The 20,171-nt window shown below is 47.4% G+C and overlaps 1 protein-coding gene across 1 annotated transcript in view; it reads left to right on the top strand.

Moving 5' to 3' along the window:
- The window catches only part of Cdyl2 (chromodomain Y like 2), a 165,898-nt gene extending 146,054 nt beyond the window's left edge, over positions 1 to 19,844 (top strand). Inside the window, exons 4-7 of the mRNA XM_021220514.2 lie at positions 1,276 to 1,448; positions 7,642 to 7,852; positions 9,404 to 9,547; positions 13,344 to 19,844. Coding sequence (XP_021076173.1) covers positions 1,276 to 1,448; positions 7,642 to 7,852; positions 9,404 to 9,547; positions 13,344 to 13,502 — 687 coding nt within the window. The 3' untranslated portion in view covers positions 13,503 to 19,844. The remainder of the gene's footprint in view (positions 1 to 1,275; positions 1,449 to 7,641; positions 7,853 to 9,403; positions 9,548 to 13,343) is intronic.
- Positions 19,845 to 20,171: the final 327 nt, after the last annotated feature.

The raw sequence follows: 20,171 nt of genomic DNA, 5'->3' as shown, positions 1-20,171 counted from the left end.
TAAGTTCTTGTGGGAGATTTTTACCTACAGAAAAAGTTCAGGCAGCTTGTTCTGATGTGGAGGAGATGTGGTGGAGAGGCTGAAGGAAGGGCCCTACTAGTTAGTATTCGATTCCAATGCAAGTTTCCTGTCTAGGAAGCCTGCATGTTGCATCCTGGCCATACTGCTGTGAGTCATCCTGAATGCCCTCAGGAGATGTTGTGTAGGTGGCACAGAACATGCTTGAGATGGGGCTATGATTGGAATGAGCCAGAGTGTGGAGGGCCACAGGTGTGGGTTCATCCCGTGCCAGCCTTTGAAGTCCTGCATGCCACATCCGCTTCTCGGTGTGTGGGGCATGTGAGCAGTGGGGCACCAGCTGCTGCTTCCGTGGTGACTTCAGTAGCCTGGGAGAGGTAGCGTTGCTCTCTTCTCCATACTGGCTCACTGCCCCACAGCCAAACAGGAGGTTCAGTTATCCAGAGCCAAGATGCTTCGAGAGGCAGCTCCACCTTCCACTGCCACTTCCAAGTGTGAGAGCATGACCATTTGCTTTTAAGGTTACAGCCGGAAGCTGCGAGAGTCGCTGAGTTGCCACGGGCCACTTTTGAATGTCTACCACAGGAGCACTGCGGTAGTCTTAAGAATATAGCAGGGACTACGAAGGTAGCTTTCTAATTGTTGTTCAAACCATGGTCTGGCTAGGGCAAACAACTGAAATTCCCCTGTGGTAGCATGACGGGGAGAGCAAGACCTTCACAATCTAGACTTCACTCTCCCTCTGAGGATTGTGAACTTTCAGGTGGCCTGTCATTTATTGCTCACCTGGAGAGAATTCTAGATGGGCAGATCCCGAATCTTGTGGCTAATACGCGGCAGACTGTGAACTTGGTCATGTCTAGATGCTAAAGCGTGCTTACCATGGGTCACCTATGAGCCCTGTAAGGGTCTAGGGAGATAAAACAAGAGAAAATTTTAACTGAGACAACTAGAGGCTTATATAGCTCACCAAAGCTGTGCACAGGACCACTTTCCCATGCCTTGTAAGGGGTTCAACCAGCAAATACCTAAAGTTAGGCAATGGAAGTTCATAGAGACGGATCAAGTTCACACCAGGCTCCCAGGTCTGGACCAGTAAGCCCAGGACTTCCAAGCTGATCCTTCCGCATACAGTGAGGGTGGTGCAGGAAGGATTTGGTTCCGTAAAGTTTCTTTCCCCTGGGGCTGGCTGTATGCTTTCCTTCAGGGAAAGTCTCTCAGACATTCAAAGCTGTGCAAATTCCCCTCTGCCCGCAGATCATGAAGGAAGTCCGGCGAGCCCTGTGCAATGCGGCCACAGATGACAGCAAGCTCCTGCTGCTCAGTGCCGTGGGCAGCGTGTTCTGCAGTGGCCTAGACTATTCCTACCTGATTGGCCGGCTGTCCAGCGACCGGAGAAAGGAGAGCACGCGGATCGCGGAAGCCATCAGGTGAGTCCGGCCTCTTCTCTCTGAATGAACGCTCTGGGGAGCCGGCCAGGGGTGACCAAATTTAGCAAATGGAACTACAGGCTGCCCAGCTGTAAACTTAACTTCAAACAATGTGCGATTTTATTTTTAGTGTGAGTATATCCTCGGCACCATTTAGGACACCGGGACACACTTACATTTTAAAATTACTGTTGATTTATCTGAAATTTTGATTCTTTTTGATGCTAGGGATCAAACCCAGTGTCTTGTACACACTGGTCAAATAAATGCTCTACCGTTCATCTCCGTTTCCATCGCTGGCCAGCCTGTGTTTTGTCTCTGGCCCCGATGGCAGGCTTTGCTCTCTCTAGGCTGCATTTCATGCCCACCTCTCCTCTTTGGGTTTTTAAAAAAAGACATACCTATTTTTTTCCCATTAAGGCCTGCATTGGCAATGCCTGTGATACTTTCCGATACCACCTTCTGCCTGGTAATATGGTACCTGATCATGTAGACATTTCTGTGTCCTGGACCTGCTGTGACTCAATTACTAGGGGGAGGGTGAAGATACTATACATCTATGGCATTGGTAGACATGGTGGGTGGAGAGTGCCCCTCTCAAAGTCTGTGTGTCAAATGTGTGGGGTCTTAAACACAGGATAAATGTCTCCCTATTTGTCTACTTGTTTCATTTTTATGTGTGTAGGTACACATGTATATGTGTGGGTACATATGTGTGCATGCACAGAGGTCAGCAGTCAACCTCAGATTTCTTCCTCAGGCGCTGCCACGGTCTCTCACTGGCCTGGTACTTGCCCAGGAGGCTAAGTTGACTGGCCAGTGAGCCGAAGCCCCACCTGTCACCACCTCCCCAGCTCTAGGATTACAAGCAAACACCTGCTAGAGAAACTCTGCTTGTTTTTTTCTTTTTTTCTTTTCTTTTCTTTTTTTTTACACATGAGTTTTGAGGATCAAACACAGGTCCCCGTGCTTGTAAAGCTAGCATGTTTTTTTTTTAACCCACTGAGCTGTTTCCCTAGCCCCTCCCACTTATTTATAACAAAAGCAAATGAATGAATGAATGAATGAATGAATGAATGCAGGCATGAACTCTCCAGCCAGGTCTTTTAGCTGCTTGACAGCGGCCATTCATGAGCCTCTCTCCGGGAGAGACTTACTTGCTGTTGTGCCTTCCTCAAGGGAACAGAGAGGAGACACAGCTGAGTCCACAGCCCGTGGTCTCAGGACCAGGGACGTTTCCTCCACGTCGGGTCTCGGAGTCTCGGGCTGTGGACAGCGGCGGATTGTTCAGGGTCTCACCGCCCTGTGGATGGTTCCCAGCAGAGGCTGACTCCCGTGCGGTCACTCAGGGAATCACGATGTTCCTTTGTGTGAATTCCAGGCCCGACTTTGCATGAAGTGTTGCTCAGGAATGCCTGTGTGCTTCCCCATGCAGCATCCTCCTCCTCAGGAGGGAACTAAGAAGCCTGGACCCCTTCCTGCGGGGAGAGGGGGGTCTTGACGTCACTTCCTGTTTCCAGGGCGCAGCCAGCGCCTGCCTGTGAACCCCGCAGTTTCTGCTTTGCTTGATCTCAGCTGTATCTTCTCAGTGCTGGCTTGGCATGAGTTGAAGGAGCAGCAAAACCACTTTATCCCTCTTTATCGACGACGGGGCCACCAGAGCATACCCCAGGGACCGAAGAACCCACCGGTGACCCTAGACAGCCTAGCTCACAGTCTGCACCTGGATTTACTCAGGTGCTTGTGGTATCTCTAGCCCAGGCAAACATTTAAGATCCAGCTCAGGCTTCTCCTTCATGCAGGAAGAGCTAACTAGCACTTGGACCTCTTGTTCCCAGAGAGAGAGAGAGAGAACACTTCCTAATCTATTCAATCCACAAATCTGAGTTAATTCTTAATGGAGTGGAGAATGGACCTGAGAATCTGAGGCTGGAGTAGCCTCCAAGTGGGGGGTGATGGTGTGTGGCTAGGTGTGAAAATAGGAAAAGGGATGTGACAGAGACTCAAGTAGAGCAGCTGCCAGTCATGGAGCATCCAAGAAGGCTGGCACCATCAGTGTGTGAAAGGTGTGTGTGTGGGGGGGTCTGGAAAGCTCCTGGATGTTGGACTTCTTGTCTCCAAGTGCACTACAGAATAAACTTCTGTTGTTTTGAGCCACGGGTTGTGGTCACTGTCATAGAAGCCTTAAGTTCTCAAGGAAGGCATTAACACTCAGAATGCCCCCCAACCTTCTGGGCTCATCTCATCCTTCACTAGAACATACACGGGCACGCTCACACACACCACAAACACAAGGTATTACCTTTACGTTTGGGACTGCTGTTCCACCAGCTGCAACTGTGGAGTAGGGCTTCTCGAGATCTCTCTGAGGCTTCACATGGCAGTTGCCATGTGTGGTCTGGTGCTCATAGACCCGGGACAGCCTGGCATAGCTCTAACATAACTCTGGTTAAAGGGAATGGGTACCAGGGTCACAAGGGAAATAGCAATTGCTTCAGGTGAAACAGAGACGTCCCCAGTGGTAGCATTTTGCTTGAGTTTTCTCTGGGCTAGAAGAATGGACCACAGACTACCATGAATCAGATGAGAGCTCTATACAGAAACAGATCATAGTAGTCTGACCCGTTATTCCTCATATGCTGGGCACTTGCTACTCTTAGTGAATTCTCATTTAGCAACATGAGTACCCAACAGTGACCTTCCTATTGTATAGAGGGAGAAAAACAAATCTCTAGAGGCCAGGCAGCTTGTCTAAGATCTGGCGGTTAGTGAGGGACAGAGTTGAGATTTATAACTGTTAGACTCCTTTGATGTTCCCTGCTACTTTCAAGCATCCCATCTGCCTGGTCAGGCTACGGGCATGGGGCTTGGGCCGAGCAGAGGGGAGCTATCTGCAAAAGGCCAGAGTCAGTCTCACGGTCTCAGACGCTGGGGAAAATACAGAGCAGTCCTCCGAGCCCAGCCCAGCCCTGACACTGAAGCGGGATCAGATATCTGAGCCTCAGGTCTGTAATGCAATATCCTGTTGGCTATTTGGCTTGTGCATCCTCGGGGGGTGGGGGTGGGGGTTGTGATAGAGATCTCACACCTGAGGTAAGAGAAAAAGGATGGGGTGGGAGGGGGGTTGTTCCACACATCACATTTACATCAGAACGGTGAAACGGGAGCAGCTGGTGCTGGAAGGCCAGGGGTGTATGGGCTTCAAACCTATCACCTCTTCTTCAGGGGTCCCGAGGCCCCACGCACAGAACAAAAAAGTCTCTGGGTCCTAAAGTGGAAGCATCTGGAATGGGTGAGGTGTGCAGGAGGCTACTGAGCGGTTTCATGGGAGTCAGGAGAGCATCAGCAATATCTCCCCGAGGCCCGCAGCATGGAGGCCGGTTTCATAGTCATGAAAGCATCTGGCGAATCTGGGCAGTGTGCCAGAAGGCTGTGCCGATGCCCTTGGTATCTACAGAGGGAGTGCCGACCGAGAGGAAGGGATGGTTTCAGGGGTCGCGGAAGTCTTGCCGTGTCTCAGATCCTAGATCTTAGGTTTGTCCAAAGGTTCTTAGCAATGGGGTTATCTGATGGAATCCACCCAGCTCTTGGCTTCCCTGGACTACCCATGAGGGTTCCATATTCTTAACAGGCTCACATTGCAGTGGTAAAAAATGAGCCAGTGATCTAACCTAAAACCCAACCACGAGGGAAGGGAGATTCCAGGAGATGGCTGCTGCAAAGCCAGTCATCAGAGGGCGATGGTATTGGAACTCTCTCTTTGAAGCAGGCCTAACAGTGACCACGGTGGATCTATCATCATGGTCAGCGTGACATGCAAGATGAGGTCAGAGCTGAGTACTTCCTAATGGCTTATCTAGCTAGATCTTACGGTCCCCCCCCCCACACCTTAGCAGAGTATAAAACAATCTTCCCTACAGGGGAATCTGACTTCAGCTTATTGCTGTTGTACTTGCACCTTTTGATCAATGCTAGCAGGGGAAACATTGCTGACAGATGGTATTGACTCAGTTCCGTGTCTGTATGAGTTAAGCATTAGCTGATATAACAAATAAACTCCCAATATCTAATGGCCCGGGTTTGATCAGTGTTAGGAGGGGCAATATCAACAGAACATATTGACACAGCTCCTTGTGTATATTAGTTAAGCATTCTGACAGCATAAATAAATTCCTATTATATAATGGTTCAGCGGGACCAGAAATTTCCTTCTTGTGCCTGGAAAAGTAAATAAATGTACCATCCACTCCATGGCTGTCCTCCAAAAAGTGGCATGAGAATCTAAACCCTTCCATCTTGTGTTCCAGTGGTGTCCTCATGTTCATTTAGATGGCGGGGCTTGGAGATTTGCATGGTGGGAGGTGGGGGTGGGTGGGAGGCTGTGCTCACTTGCAAGGTTTATATGAGCTCTGCACTCATGGCCAGATCTTGGTAACTTAGACAGAGCCAGTTACAAAGAAGCCCGAGAGATGTGGACTATTAGGACCTCAGGAAGAAGGGAGAAAAGAAGCAGTCTTTGTATCCCTTCTAGGAGACAGAGTATTTCTTCAATGGCCGTTTATAGGGTGCTAATTTCAACGTTGACAGAAGCCAGGCTGTGCCACAGGAAGATCTGTGAGGGTCTCTTGAGGCTAAAAGGGTAGATGATGAATAAAAAGTCAACTGAGCTGGGCGTGGTGGTGCACGCCTTTAATCCCAGCACTCGGGAGGCAAAGGCAGGAGGATTTCTGAGTCCGAGGCCAGCCTGATCTACAAAGTGAGTTCCAGGACAGCCTGGACTATACAGAGAAACCCTGTCTCGAAAAACCAATAAATAAATAATAAATAAATAAATAGGCAACTGGACTATCGGTAGAGTAATTGCAAATTGTAAGGGTTGCCTAAGGACATGAACAGTAGGCAGGGTCGTGAGTGGCAAGAGAAGCCCAGACAGGTAAGCTAGGGCAGACTGAGGTGGTTATTTTAGTTCCCAGCCTTCCTTCTAAGAACACTGAATGCTAGCTAGCTTCACTAGACGTCTTGTAACTCCCTTCCATTCCCAGATGAGTTTTAACATGTTTATAGATCTTGGATAGCAACTAGAGGAAAGACAAAGAGTCTTTAAAGGCAACAGAAGTCACCTCTAGGGGCTGGAGAGATGGCTCAGCAATAAAGACTACTTTCAGCTCTTCCAGAGGATCTGTGGTCAGTTCCTAGTGTCCATGTGAAGCCACTCACGACCAACTGTAACTCCAGCTCCATGGGATCTACTGCCCTCTTCTGGCATCCAAAGGCACCTGCACTCATGTTGCATGCACACACACGGAGTGCGTAGGGGAGGTGAAATCATGCCTGGTGGCCCTGTTTTATAGTTAAATACACATGCTGCAACCTAGATGCAGAATGTCGGCAGAGTAAGCATCACTCTGCCCCCTAGCCTTGAGCCTAGAAGCTTCCTAATGGGAGACCACCACCCTTCCCCAGTTCCGGTCAAGGCCTTCTTAACGTTAGACCCTCATAAGCGCCGTGGCACCCAACCTTGCTGACTCTGGCATCTCTGTAGGTAATTCAGAACCAGACCATCCCAGGATCGGAAGGAATCTTAGGTGTCCCTGGGAACTGCCTGTGTATACCTTCTGAAGCTTGAATTCTGCTTCCAACATCACTCAAAGTGATCAAGCCAAAGCCAGATTTCCCTCTGAACAGTGAAGTCATTCCTCCCCAGCTGCTGCATCTTGTTCTGGGATGTTAGGTCATTTGTTTTCCCCTTGAGATGGAATTACCCTTGAGGGATACTTCTGAAGGGGGCCTTCTTTAGCTCTTGTGTAGGACTACGATGTTCTGCTGATCTTCCTTTAATGTCTACAAGTTTTCAGTATCTAGGGCGCCCATAGAATTTACTGTTAAGGTCATGGTTTTTGAGTTTAGAGGGGGAGGTAATGAGGACTGAGAACTAGGCTGACATCAGGCATGGACTAGGCCAACCAACAGAGTGTGTACCCATCCCATTCATCCCCCCCCCACACACACCCCATGAGAATCTGCCAGCCCTGTGCTTTCGTGAGTAAGACATGTGGCCTATAGTTGGCCTCTACCTGCTTCTGATGACCAGGAATTGTGCCGTGGCTCCTGGGAGAATTGGGGGTGGGGGGAGATCCACAGGCCAGCAAATACAAGCCATTAGTTAAAGAAGATCTTCTCTTTCTTTCTCCAGGGACTTCGTGAAGGCCTTTATCCAGTTTAAGAAGCCCATCGTGGTAGCCATTAATGGGCCAGCATTGGGCCTTGGAGCCTCCATCCTACCCCTCTGTGACATCGTATGGGCCAGTGAGAAGGCCTGGTTTCAGACTCCATACGCTACTATCCGACTCACCCCTGCTGGCTGTTCCTCCTACACCTTCCCCCAGATCCTGGGTGTGGCACTGGTAAGCCTCCTGTTTCCTCCATAACTTCTCTGGGTCTCAGCAGGGCCCTTTTCCCAGAGTTAGAGCACGGCAGTGCCCTATGAGTGAAGCCCAGGTATCTGTTAGACCCGACGACGAATCTGCTCTGGCATCCTCCGTTGTCCCAGAATCTCTGTGACTGAAGCCAGGCTGATCTCAACCAGACTGAAAGGTCTTCAAGCTGTTGGTGTCTAATGGAGTAGCTGAGCTAAGATGACAGTGTTGTTGCCTATTTATTGTTTACCTACTGTGTTCCAGGCGCCATGCACGCAGAGTCCCCTTTATTCCTCATTACACTCTGGTAAAGCTGTGTCTCTGGGAGAGATGAGCACTGCAACCAACAGCCACAGTTATCAGGGGTCTCGCACGGTGGTGGCAGGACAAGTCTAGTCACAGTAGTGCCGGCAGGACATAGAGAGCATTCACTGTGCGTCGGGGCCACACACAACCCCATGAGGATGACGGTTGTTGTTACCAGTGAACGTGTGTGGTGGACCAAGACTATGATGACCAAGGAAGCTCTCTAAAGCCATGCAATGAGCTAAGGGGTTTGCTTAGTTGGTCTTAAGAGCTTGCCTCATAAGCACAAGGACCTGAGTTCAATTCCTAGAACCCACATGAAAAAAATCTCAGCTGGGCATGGTGGCGCACACCTTTAATCCCAGCACTGGGGAGGAAGAGGCAGTCGGATTTCTGAGTTCGAAGCCAGCCTGGTCTACAGAGTGAGTTCCAGGACAGCCAGAGCTACACAGAGAAACCCTGTCTCGAAAAACAAACAAACAAACAAACAAACAATCTCAGTGTGGTAGCAGATGCTTATAATCTCAGGACAGGAGAGACATACAGACAGACTTAGGGTTTGCTGGTCAAGCCTTAAACTACCTGGTGAGTTCTAAGCCACAATGAGACACCCATCTCAAAAAAGAAGGTTATGGCGCCAAAGGAATGACACCCGAGGTTATCCTCTGACCTCTAGACATATGTATGTACACATGCACATACATGAAATGAACAGTGGTTCTCAACCTTACTGTATACCTCGACTCTTTAATACAGTTCCTCACATCACAGTGACCCTCGTCCATAAAATTGTCTTTGTTGGCACTTCATCATTTTGCCAGTGTTATGAATCATAATGTAAATATCTGGAATGCAACCTCCTACTGAGAGGAAGAACTTGCCTCACATTCCAGTTGGAAAGTGCTAACATTTAGATCAGATCATCCCCTCCTTCCTGGACCAACTTTTGCAGGGCCAGGCAGGCTATTCGCACTAACATGGACGTCTAAGTCAGCGCATACCCACCCAAGTTCAGCTGCTGGAGGGGAGTACTGTTGGATTCACAGAGCTTCAGTAAAGGGTTCCTTATGACAGTCTAATAAAAGCCGTGACAGATGTTTATATGCAGTTCGTACGGTGTATCTGACCCTAGGTTGTGAATCTGGCCAGAGAGAGCAGTGTTGGTCCAGGGCTCCCTAGAGGACATCAGCAGAGTTCTGTGACCTCAGCTCTCTCCTGACTTTGCTTTTTCAGGCCAATGAAATGCTGTTCTGTGGGCGGAAACTCACTGCCCAAGAGGCGTGCAGCCGGGGCCTTGTGTCACAGGTCTTCTGGCCCACGACCTTTAGCCAAGAGGTCATGCTGCGGGTGAAGGAGATGGCATCTTGCAGTGCTGTGGTGAGTCTCTGTATCATCCCTGTGTTTTTCTCATGAATAGATGGTGTGTATATGTGCATGTGTGTACATGTGTGTACTTGTATGTGCATATGTGTACTTGTATGTGTATGTATATACTTGTATGTGCATGTGTGTGCTTGTATGTGTGTATGTGTGTGTATGTATGTGTGTATGTACATGTATGTATGTGTTTGTGTGTATGTATGTGTATGTACATGTGTATGTGCGTGTGCGTACTTGTGTGTGTACATGTATGTGTGTATCTGTACCTGTATGTGTGTTTATATGTGTGTGTATGTACATGTATGTATGTATGCATGTGTATACCTGTGTTTATGTGTGTTTGTGTGTATACATGTGTGTATGTGTACGTGATATATATGTGAGTATGTACATGTATTTGTGTTTATGTCTATGTGTGTTTACATGTGTGTATGTGTGTGTACATGTATTCATGTATGTGTATGTGTGTGTATGCACACGCATGTGTGTGCACGCACATGTGAGTGCACCCTTGCAGGTAGAATCCTGAGGCTAACTAGGAGTTTCTTTCTAAGTCACCTCTACCTTATTTCTTATGATAAGATCTCTCATAAAACCTTCAGCTTGCCAATTTGGCTTGACTGGCTGGCCTGTGAGCCCCCCAGGGAATCCTCCCATTTCCACTTCCCCAGTGCTAGTGTAAATGTGTACCACCATACCCAGTGCTAGTGTAAATGTGCACTACCATACCCAGTGCTAGTGAAAATGTGCACCACCATACCCAGCATTTTACATGGGTTCTGGAGGATCAGACTCAGGTCCTCATGCTTATGCGATGACTGAGCCATCCCTGCAGCCTCCCTGGGGACCTGCAGAGCCAGTGAAGGGTTTTCTGCAGTGTAGGGTTTACTGCCTCTTGGTACAGAATGCCTACGTTAGAGGAGGTGGCCCAGGATATGGCGTAGTCTCATCCATGCCCTTAGAAGGGGCTCATGGGAAAGGCTTCTACTCTGGGGCAGCAAGCATGGTGCTAAGAGAAAGCCCTGAACACCCACAGCATCACCAAAGCCACAGGTCAAGGGATGGGACCGCCCAGGACAAGAGACCAGGGCATGCTGCCACTGTATTTGATTTCTTCCGTCCAGCCTAGTGCTGGACACATCTAAATATCCCCTTTCGACTCCGAAGATTCAGGAAAGGAGAGACAAGTCACACCTCCACTGAGGTGCCAGGGTTTCATCACATGGTATTTTGTTGTTGTTGTTTTGACAGAGACTAGAGTGAGCACAAGAGGGGACTCTCCTGTGGGAAGAGGAAAGAAAGGCTAAAACATTGAGCCTCAGGGCCAGCTCCAGTGCGTCCCAGACACTGGAAGAGGTCCTGCACTCTTGTCCTTAAGAAATGGAGTGCTGGTCTGGTCTGTGGGCCATACCCTTGACCTTACATACCTTCTCTCTCCACAGCCATCCCGCTGTGATACCCACCCGGTGACGTGGGCGTTTGCTCAGCCTCTTCTCAGAAGCTATTTAATTGTACACCTACTGTGTGTGTGTGTGTGTGTGTGTGTGTGCCACCCGTGCACTTGATACGGACCTCGTACCTTACCAATTTTATGTAGATCCCCTTTTAACTCTTGGCTGGGCTTATTACTCACCCTCTTTCCCTGAGATACTCCATGTCTCAGCTCTGAAAATCTTGCCAGGAAACCTTATGCTCCCAAGTAAACAGGCATGCTTAATCACCTGCGGATCAACTTCACAGAGAGAGGCGAGGGGAGAGGAGAGCTCAGAGGAGAGAGAGGCGGGAGGCAGGAGGTCTAGGTGTCCAGAGGCATCTAAGCAGTGGCTGTGGCCAGTTTGCACAGAGGATGTCTGTCTGTCAGGCCTGAGCGGCTGTGGGGGAATATAGTCTGTATTCTGGGAAAGGAAAGTTCCCAGGTGAAGCCACTGCTAAAAGGATCACTGAAGGGACCAGTTTGTAGGAGAAACCTCTCCACCAGTGCTATGGACCCAGGAACTTGAGGTGACTTCCTGAGAGAGGACGCCCCCCTCAGAGTGAAGCCTGCATCCTTTGGAGGTGATGCCCTGAGGAGAGAAAGATTCCAGGATGAGAGGCAAATGGACCCTCCTACCACCCACCAGCCTCAGTCCATGCTGGAGTGTTAGGTTTGGAAGGCTGCCACCTGCAAGGCTGCCCCTGGCCTCTGGCTGCTTCAAAGTGCTTAGAGCAATGAGAATCTGTGTCTTGATCCCTGGGGAGGCATTGCCATGGTCAGGGGATCAGCCAGATTGAAGTTCCTTATTGTGCTACTGTTGAATGATCCAGCCCTGGGCCATGTTACCTCCTTCATCTACAATAGGGGTTGAGGTATGAACTAGAGATGCCAATGAGATCAGAAAAAAAAAAATGTCCATGAAGCCTGTTCATCGTGGTGTGGTTTTAATGCTGCAGTTATTGTTGTTGTTCAGTACTAACGATTACTGGCGCTCATTACTCTAGTATTAGTGAGCTTACCCATTGCCATCTTACTACATCATTGCTCATTGCTACTGTGGGTATTATGTTGATTACTACGTTTATTATTGCTCCTAACCACAACCATTTCTGCGCTTGCTGAAAATCATTACTATGGGGCAGTGTTACTCAGTTCTCCAGGGTACGCAGTTATTACTCACTGCCACGATTGTTGCAGGCTGCAACCATTCTTAGGGCAGCAACTGCTAATGGTCCTTGTTTCCCAGGACAGCAGTGACCACCACTGTTAACAGCTGAGCCTAAAAGAGCATCCTGTGGGGACTCCAACGACCATTATTAGATCAGCTCGTCACCTCATTCTGTGCTCATAGGGACCCTTGGGTTTGTGTGTTCTTCCTGTCAGGTCATGCAAATGACTCTGTTCATCATCCATGGGGCCAGGTCAAAAGAATGGTTTGCAAACTTGGTCATGAAATCCATAGGCAAATAGCACCAAGAGGCTGTGTGGACTCAGTTCCATGGGCAAAGTGCTTGCTGTGTAAGCATGGAGACCTGTGATTGATATTCCAGAAACTATATGTATAATATATGTGTGTGCATGTGTATGTGTATATACACACACTATACACACACATACACACACACATATACATATGAGAACCTGTGCTGGGAAGGAATGATATATATATATATATATATATATATATATATATATATATATATAGTTTATACATACACATATACATATACATATGAGAACCTGTGCTGGGAAGGAATTGTGTGTATATATGTGTGTATATATGTGTATATATATATGTATATATATGTTATATACACACACATATATATATATATGTGTGTGTATATATATATATATATATATGTGTGTGTGTGTGTGTGTGTGTGTGTGTGTGTACATATACATATACATGTGAACCTGTGCTGGGAAGGAAAAGGCAGGTGGATCATGAGCTCACCAATCTACCCTGTCTGTGAGCACTAGATTCAGTGAGAGACCCTGTCTCATAAAATAGATGAAGAGCAGTTGAGTCACATGTGTGCCTGTAAACACACACACACACACACACACACACACACACACAGTACCGATCATGTGTCACCTTAGGCAAGGCCCCGAGTACCCTGCTTCTCTCCCATAGCCATCTCATGGTCACAGGCTCAACACCTTGACACCTGAAGCCCCTCAGGACAGTGCTGCTAAGCAGACCCTGAAGACCGAAGCTCAAGATTAAGCCTCTCCCTGGCTGTGGCCCCCGCAGGGCCACGGAGATGGAGTTCAGCCCCGGGACTGGCTAATGCAACATGTGTTTCTTTCCAGGTTTTGGAGGAGTCCAAATGCCTGGTCCGAAGTTTCCTGAAGTCAGTGCTGGAAGAGGTGAACGAGAAGGAGTGTGTCATGCTGAAGCAGCTCTGGAGCTCCTCCAAAGGCCTGGACTCTCTGTTCAGCTATCTGCAGGACAAAATCTATGAAGTCTGAAGGGCCCCGGCTCACCTGCCCTTACTTGCTCAAGGGTCTCAGAATCCCAGCGGGGCCCTGTGTGTGTCTCTACCATCGGAGCCCAGGGTCCACCCTAGCCAAGAGTTTGTCAGGGTGTGTTTTCACACCTACGGTTGTATCCATTCCTCGTGCCCTTCGGTTGTTCCTCGTTGGTTTGATTTTGTGTAAAGGTGGGAAACGCAACCCCCTTGACCTCCCTGTGCACCCCCGTCCCAGCCAGCCATAGAGCCTTCCAGGGATCCATCTTCTAAGCGCTCTGCCAGGCCCCGTCGACCTATCCCCAACTAGCTGAAACACTCCTACCTTGGTCCAGAAGGGGAAGACCAACCTCCCTCATCCTCCCGACTCAGGCTGTGTCTACACAGTGCCTCCAACTTGGAGATGAGGCCATCGTAGTTCTCTGGTTATGTGATCTGGGACCAGGGAATGATCATCTTAGGGAACCCACAGACCATCGAGCGTGCGGTAAGCTCTCGACTACATAGGCCTGGCTTCGATCTTCTCTCCAATGCAACTCGGTGTGACTCTTAAGGTTTAGTCTTAATACCCAACTGAGTGATTTACAAACCCAGATATTGTACATTTAGAAATGTTTTGTTAAATATATATTTTTAAAACAACGTAAGTGGAAATTCTGATAATTTATGTGTATTATATGTAAAGCTAGTTTTGCAAAAAAAAAAAAAAGAACATGACTTACTAGGAAATTTTTTTCTTTATTCAGGTTTATTTTATTTATTTATTTTTGTTTATATATTATGAAGTCTATTGTTCACACAGATCTTATTTTCATACCACCCTGGACCAAATACTATTCAAGGTGCACGCCGTTTGGTGCGTTCTTGCCATGAGCCACGTGGAAAGAGAGAAGACAAGAAGGGATTTAAAAAGACGCAAGCCTGTGCCAGACCCTCTGTGTGCGGCTCGTGTGACAAAATGCCAGTTCTCTAATCTTTGAGGACAAGTCATGGTGGCATTTTCTCTCTCAGTGTCTATCATTCAGGAGAATGGAGGGCTCTTGTCAGCCCCGTCCCTAAATTCGTGATGTTAGGAAGGGATGGGGAGCAGCTCATGTTTAGGATGATATATTGCCTAGGGTGAGACATTTTTTGCTCTAGGATAAATAAGCGAACTTGGGTTTCCAAGACTTTTCCTTCCATATGAACGTTACTGTCTTGGTTGGCCTTCTGGGGGTTTTGAGGAAGAAAACGCAGTCTCAGGAGTTTCTTTACGGTCCAAACCTGAACAATAAATCTTTAATTTTTTTTTAAGCTGAGAGAATACAAGGAAAGCCTTATCCAGCATGTAGGTCTCCTTGCCCCACTGGCCCTAGCCTACTGGAGCCTCCAGTAGCTGTCTTTATGTCATCCAGATGAAGTTCCCGGATCTGCACTGAGGGAGAGTTTGCGTGTGAGTTGATGAAGAGACAGGAAACGGAAGGGGACTCATGGTGCCCTCCGTTGGGGCCTCACACCTATTTGAGATCATGTGCTCAGAGAAAATCAGACCCTGGGGTGTGGGGTCCCAGGCTAGTTCTAGATGGGTTACAACCTTGACCGCTGTTCTTCAATTCCCTCTGAGTTTCCCAGCCTTTCTCAGCCCTTCCTTAGTGACAGCGGGGTACAGCGCAGAGTCGGCACAGCTTGTGGAGGGGGAGGTGGGCTGCAAAAGTAGAGATGGCTCTTTGGCTGCCCTTGAATGCCCCAGTCACAAGTGAAAGGTATACATGGCCCTAAGCTTGGAATGACGCAGGCAGCTGAATGCTGGCATGGGAATTGGTGATGTGGCTCTAGACAATGGCTCCCGTATGCACTTGGCCTTGTGGGCCTTAGAATGACCTTGCTTTGCTCTATAGAAATGCTTTAGAGCTCAGAAGGGTTCAGGAAGAGAAGAGTTTTACGTCCCTATTCTCCACCAGCCTGTGACACCTTGGCTATGGGGAGCCTGAGAATACAGTCACCTTGGCTGTGTTTGGTCATAGGAAAATGGAATTGAAGCACGTGGGCCCCTGGAGTCCCTATAGAACACTGTAGGAGCTGTGGACTGGAGAGTAGAGAATTAAGGAGCCTGAGCCTCTTGTCCCTTCTCCGCTGGGATGAGCTCCATGTACACTTTCCCAACACCCTTAAGACATCTCCTGTTCTTTATGTGTGTGATAACTCTTTGCTATTGCTGCCTCCTCTATAGGAACTACCTCCCCCAAACCTTTCTGATTAGCTTCTGATCAAGCCAGTTTTGTCCATAGGGAAGCAAGTTGTTGGGATTCTCTCTAGAAATAGCATGGGGTGTTTAGAAATTCCTATGACTGGCAGTCCATCTTTGACTCCCGAGCATATAACCAGATATGCTCTCTCTCTTGGGTGTTTGATGGGCGCCACACTTCTGAACATCCTGAGGATTCGTGATGACTGAGGTAGACGCTGACCATTTCTGAGGTGGAATTCACACCGCTTGTTTTTAAAGACTGTGTTCTGTCTGTTGGAAGGAGGTTGCTGTGCCACATGGCACAAGGCATTTAGTCAACCTACTGGGCTGGCTGAACCACGGGAGTTGGTATTTTCAGGCTGGTTGTTTGGGTAGTGTGGAGTTGGAATCCAGATGACCCACATACAGCAGATAGAGCTGGGATGGAAAAATACCCATTCAGTGGTTGTGTCCAGGTTACCCCAAAAGCTTTATTAAGGTAGGGTGCTGGCTCCCCAGTGTCCTCTCTCTTCCCATGAGGTCCTTCCGCTTGACCTCTTACCTTCCTTGTTCCTTTCCACACGACCCTCTCCTAGAGCCTGAGTGAATCTTTTGAGGAATTGTAGATGGTCTTTGCAGGCCTGGCGTAAGTGTCCCTTTTGTATTTGGAAGGACAGCTATGGGTGAAAGGCAGAGGGTTCCTCTTCTGAGGGAAGGTTCCCTCTAGCAAGCCATTTGGGACTCTCCTCTGTTCACCACAACCTTGGTGGTGACAACTCCCATACGACACGGCCGGGGTTAACTGCTCCGACCCCAGGCGACTTTTGAAGAGTTATAGTTAAGATGGCCAGACCACCTCAGCACTGGGAAGCCACCACCTAATGTGGGTGTTCTTTTCCGGTGACCTTTTACTGGGCAGAAGTAAAGTCCGAGGGAAACACGTATGCAGAGAAGGAGGGGACTAGGGGGGAAATGGGGAAATGACGTAAAATCTCACTCTGTGGCATAAATCAAACTGGGAAATGTCCTCTCGGAAGCTGGGGGAATAGATGATTTCCCTGAGTGAAGTCCAACCTGAGGATGGGAAAGCAATGACAGGAGACATTGGGTAAGGCAGTTCCATCTCTGAATCCCTCTTTTACAAACAGCCTTGACTGAACGCTGAGTCGCATCCCTCACCACTAACTGCTGGTTTCCAAATTCCTCTTAAAAGGTTTGTTAAAAAAAAAAAAATCTTTTTATATTTTTTTTTAGTTTGGAATTTAGTCCTATCTCCACACTTTTTCAATCTAATTTCTGTAGAAGGTTTTTTCTTTTAAATAAAAAAATAAAAATTAAAAATAGAGATATCCACCAATCTTCCTACGGGGACGTTTAGAAGGAAGGCTTGCTTTTCTCCTGTGTTTCCATATTAAGATACTTAGATCTGTTGTATATATGAGTCAAGATACCCTCACTAATATACACAGTATTTAAGACTCCAAATGAGATTTCTGAAGTATTTTATTTTATTCCCTGTAAATGGTTTTGTAAAATCTTGGAAATTTACACTTTGGTTTTGTAGATAAATCTTTGGGGGAGGGGGCGGGAGTTGTCTTGCATGTGTGTTTTTTGTTGTTGCTAATTGTCACGTCATCCTTTCTGCAGGTTTTGGTTGAAATGCTTATAGACTTTAATACAGTAAATATATTTTCAGAATATAAACTTTTATATTTCTGTGGTAAATTAGGACATGCGTTTTAGGCAATCTTTTCCATTAATATCACTTTTTCCTTCAGGGAAAAATATATCTCATATTGGTTTGGTGCCAATGTTTTGTTTTTTTTTTTCTTTTTTTTTTTTGGTTTGTAATTTTTTAAATTTAAAATCAGATAGTCGTACATTATTAAGAAATCAAGTCAAATTTCTTTTTCTCTAGAAGTCATTGCGTTTGAAATCTAATTTGAAAATGTATTGAATTTGTGAATAAGCCTTACCATTAGGTTCAATAATCCTTCTGACTTTTCAGAACTACATGTGTAGTTCAAGATCTCCCCCTCTTCCCCCCCCCCCATAAATTCTCACTGTGTGGCAGTTGATGGAGTTCGGAAAAGAGCCTTAAGCTTGTTGCAAAAATAGTAATATAATTAATTAATTAAAAGGGTAATACGGGTTGTTTCCTCCAAGTAAGCCATGTTGGTGGGCTCAGTGCAGTCTGTAAGTCGCTCATGGCTAATCTGAAGAGAGTGGTGGGAGGAGGAGCTGATGGCGGCAGGGACCAGGTAGATTCCTCGGCGAATGTCTTTGGCCATAAGACTGGACCGAGGGTAGGTTTTCTTGAGCCACTTTCATTCTAGTTGTACGGTTGAGAGATGGTGACAGAGAGGGCTGCTAACTCATCATTTGCTCTAAACAAATGACATTTCCTGCTCCTGACCCTGCTGGGGCCCCCAGGGTAGCTAAAAGTCCGTGCTCTCTGAGAGATGTTAACAAAGTTTACATAAGAGTCTTGCTGTGTACACAATCTGAAGTCAGTTTCTGTTCCATCATCGGCATCGCCATGTGTCCTTGGTGTTTCTGCGAGGAAGTGTGTGTCAAGCCATACTAGAGTGGGGTGTAGCTGGATGAGGGTACTGTAGCTACAGAGAGGGGGCAGCAGGTGATCTGGCTCCTCCAGGGCTGTTTTGATGGCGCAAATAATCACAGAAGTAGAGTTAAGTCTCAAAAAATCAAGTTATAATATCTTTTGGTAGGTGGTACTCCAGCCATCACCAGCTGATTCTCCTTACCAACCCTTGAAGTAGGATCTTGCATTTAGGGCTATGTGGCTTAGCGTGCGGTCCATCTCTAGGAAGTGTCCAAAGTCACTTTCTCAGCCTTTGGGATTAAGATTGGCATGTGTCAGTCAGAAGACCTGATGTCTGGAGTTAAGCTTCAGCCTTATGTCTCTGGGTTTGCCTCACCCTCCTTACCCCGACATCTAGACTGATGCGGGAGCTTACCGACTCCAGGATGTTCAGAGGGTGTAGAGTTCTCCATCTAGTCTTTAACTTACCGTTGTGCCATTAGTCCCAGCTTGAAGTTATTTTCTAATGTCTACGTTAACTAGATTGTGAAAAATGATTGCCTTTCATAAAACCAAGGACCAAAGATTCCATTATTCCAGCCAAACATGAGTTTCATAAGCTGTAGGCACATCTGCGTCCAGATGTGTGAGTTTCATGGCACAGAGGAACCCTTGGTTCCTCCCACCCCCAAACTCATGCTCCCTGACTTGCCATGCCAGAGAAGTCGAATATCTCTTGAAAAGGCTCTGAAGGAAGAGTTTCTGAGATGGGAACTTCGTATCTCAGGTGGGTGTTTCTGCTTGTATAGCCTTAAGTTTTCATTTATCCCCATTATAAAAAATGGAGGTCAGGGATCCCTCCGGGTATCTAACCATGGTCAACTCTTCCATTTGCACGTGGGCCTCTAGCTGAAGTTTTGCAGCTAGGTCTTCGGTGGTACATCCCGTGTGACTGCCAGATGTCCATCTCTTTAGTTTCTCATCAAGCCATCCCACTTCCTGCTTGGTAGAACAAGAATGTTCCCCGGTGCCCCCACCATTTCATCCCCCATTCACGATGATGTCATTGGCCTCTTAACTAATCCAGAAGACTGATGTTAAAGAAGTGGTATTCTACTGGTAAGGCTTATTACCAAACTTTGGATACTGAAGCAGGCTACCAAAAACATATCCAGCTCGCTCTGGGAGTGTCTGGGTTGGATCACGGACGTAGCGAACACACCAAAATCCACGGATACCTTTGCAGGTTAGGTTGCTCATTTTTGTTTTTTTGCCAGATTTTCACGGGAAGGTCTTTATTTCGTTCTGGATCCTTGTAAGTATGAGTCCTTCATAGCATTATATGCAGGTTTAGCTGGTCCATTCTCCACGCTGTAAATATTTTCCCCAAACTGGGTGCAGTACTGAGGGTAATAATCTTCCGATTTATCAAATGCTGACTGTCTAGAGCAAATCGTCCGCTCTTTGTGAATGGTCCTGTAACGTATATGAACATATTTCTGGGTGCCTTAGAAGTTGTATTTTTCATGTGTGCTAATATGCAGTATTTATACATTGTGAGAAGCTGCTTTGAATAAAAAGATTGAAACTTTGTCTCCGTTTGTTTGTGTCCCCACTCCCACCCTCATCCCTTTGGTGATCCATCTGTAGAATTCACAAATGGGTTCTGTGGTTTCAATGTAGAGGAGTTTCTGGGGCCTTGGAGGTTATGCTAGGGTTGTTGGCAGCTCTAGCTACTCCATCCAGGGCTGGCCTGAAATTTCTGGCTTTGAGTTTAGAGGCAGTCACTTGTATAGAGGGGCAACATTTGGATGCCAGAGGACCTAGAATGGAGGGGACATTTTTCAGGGAGCTGATGTCACATTTATCTCTTCCATGACATTCCTGCCCACCTGCCATGCTTTATAATACCATAGTCC

The sequence above is a fragment of the Mus pahari genome, chromosome 20 (genome assembly GCF_900095145.1).
Source record: "Mus pahari chromosome 20, PAHARI_EIJ_v1.1, whole genome shotgun sequence".
Lineage (NCBI taxonomy): Eukaryota > Metazoa > Chordata > Mammalia > Rodentia > Muridae > Mus > Mus pahari.
This window is presented reverse-complemented; position numbering and strand designations above follow the sequence as displayed.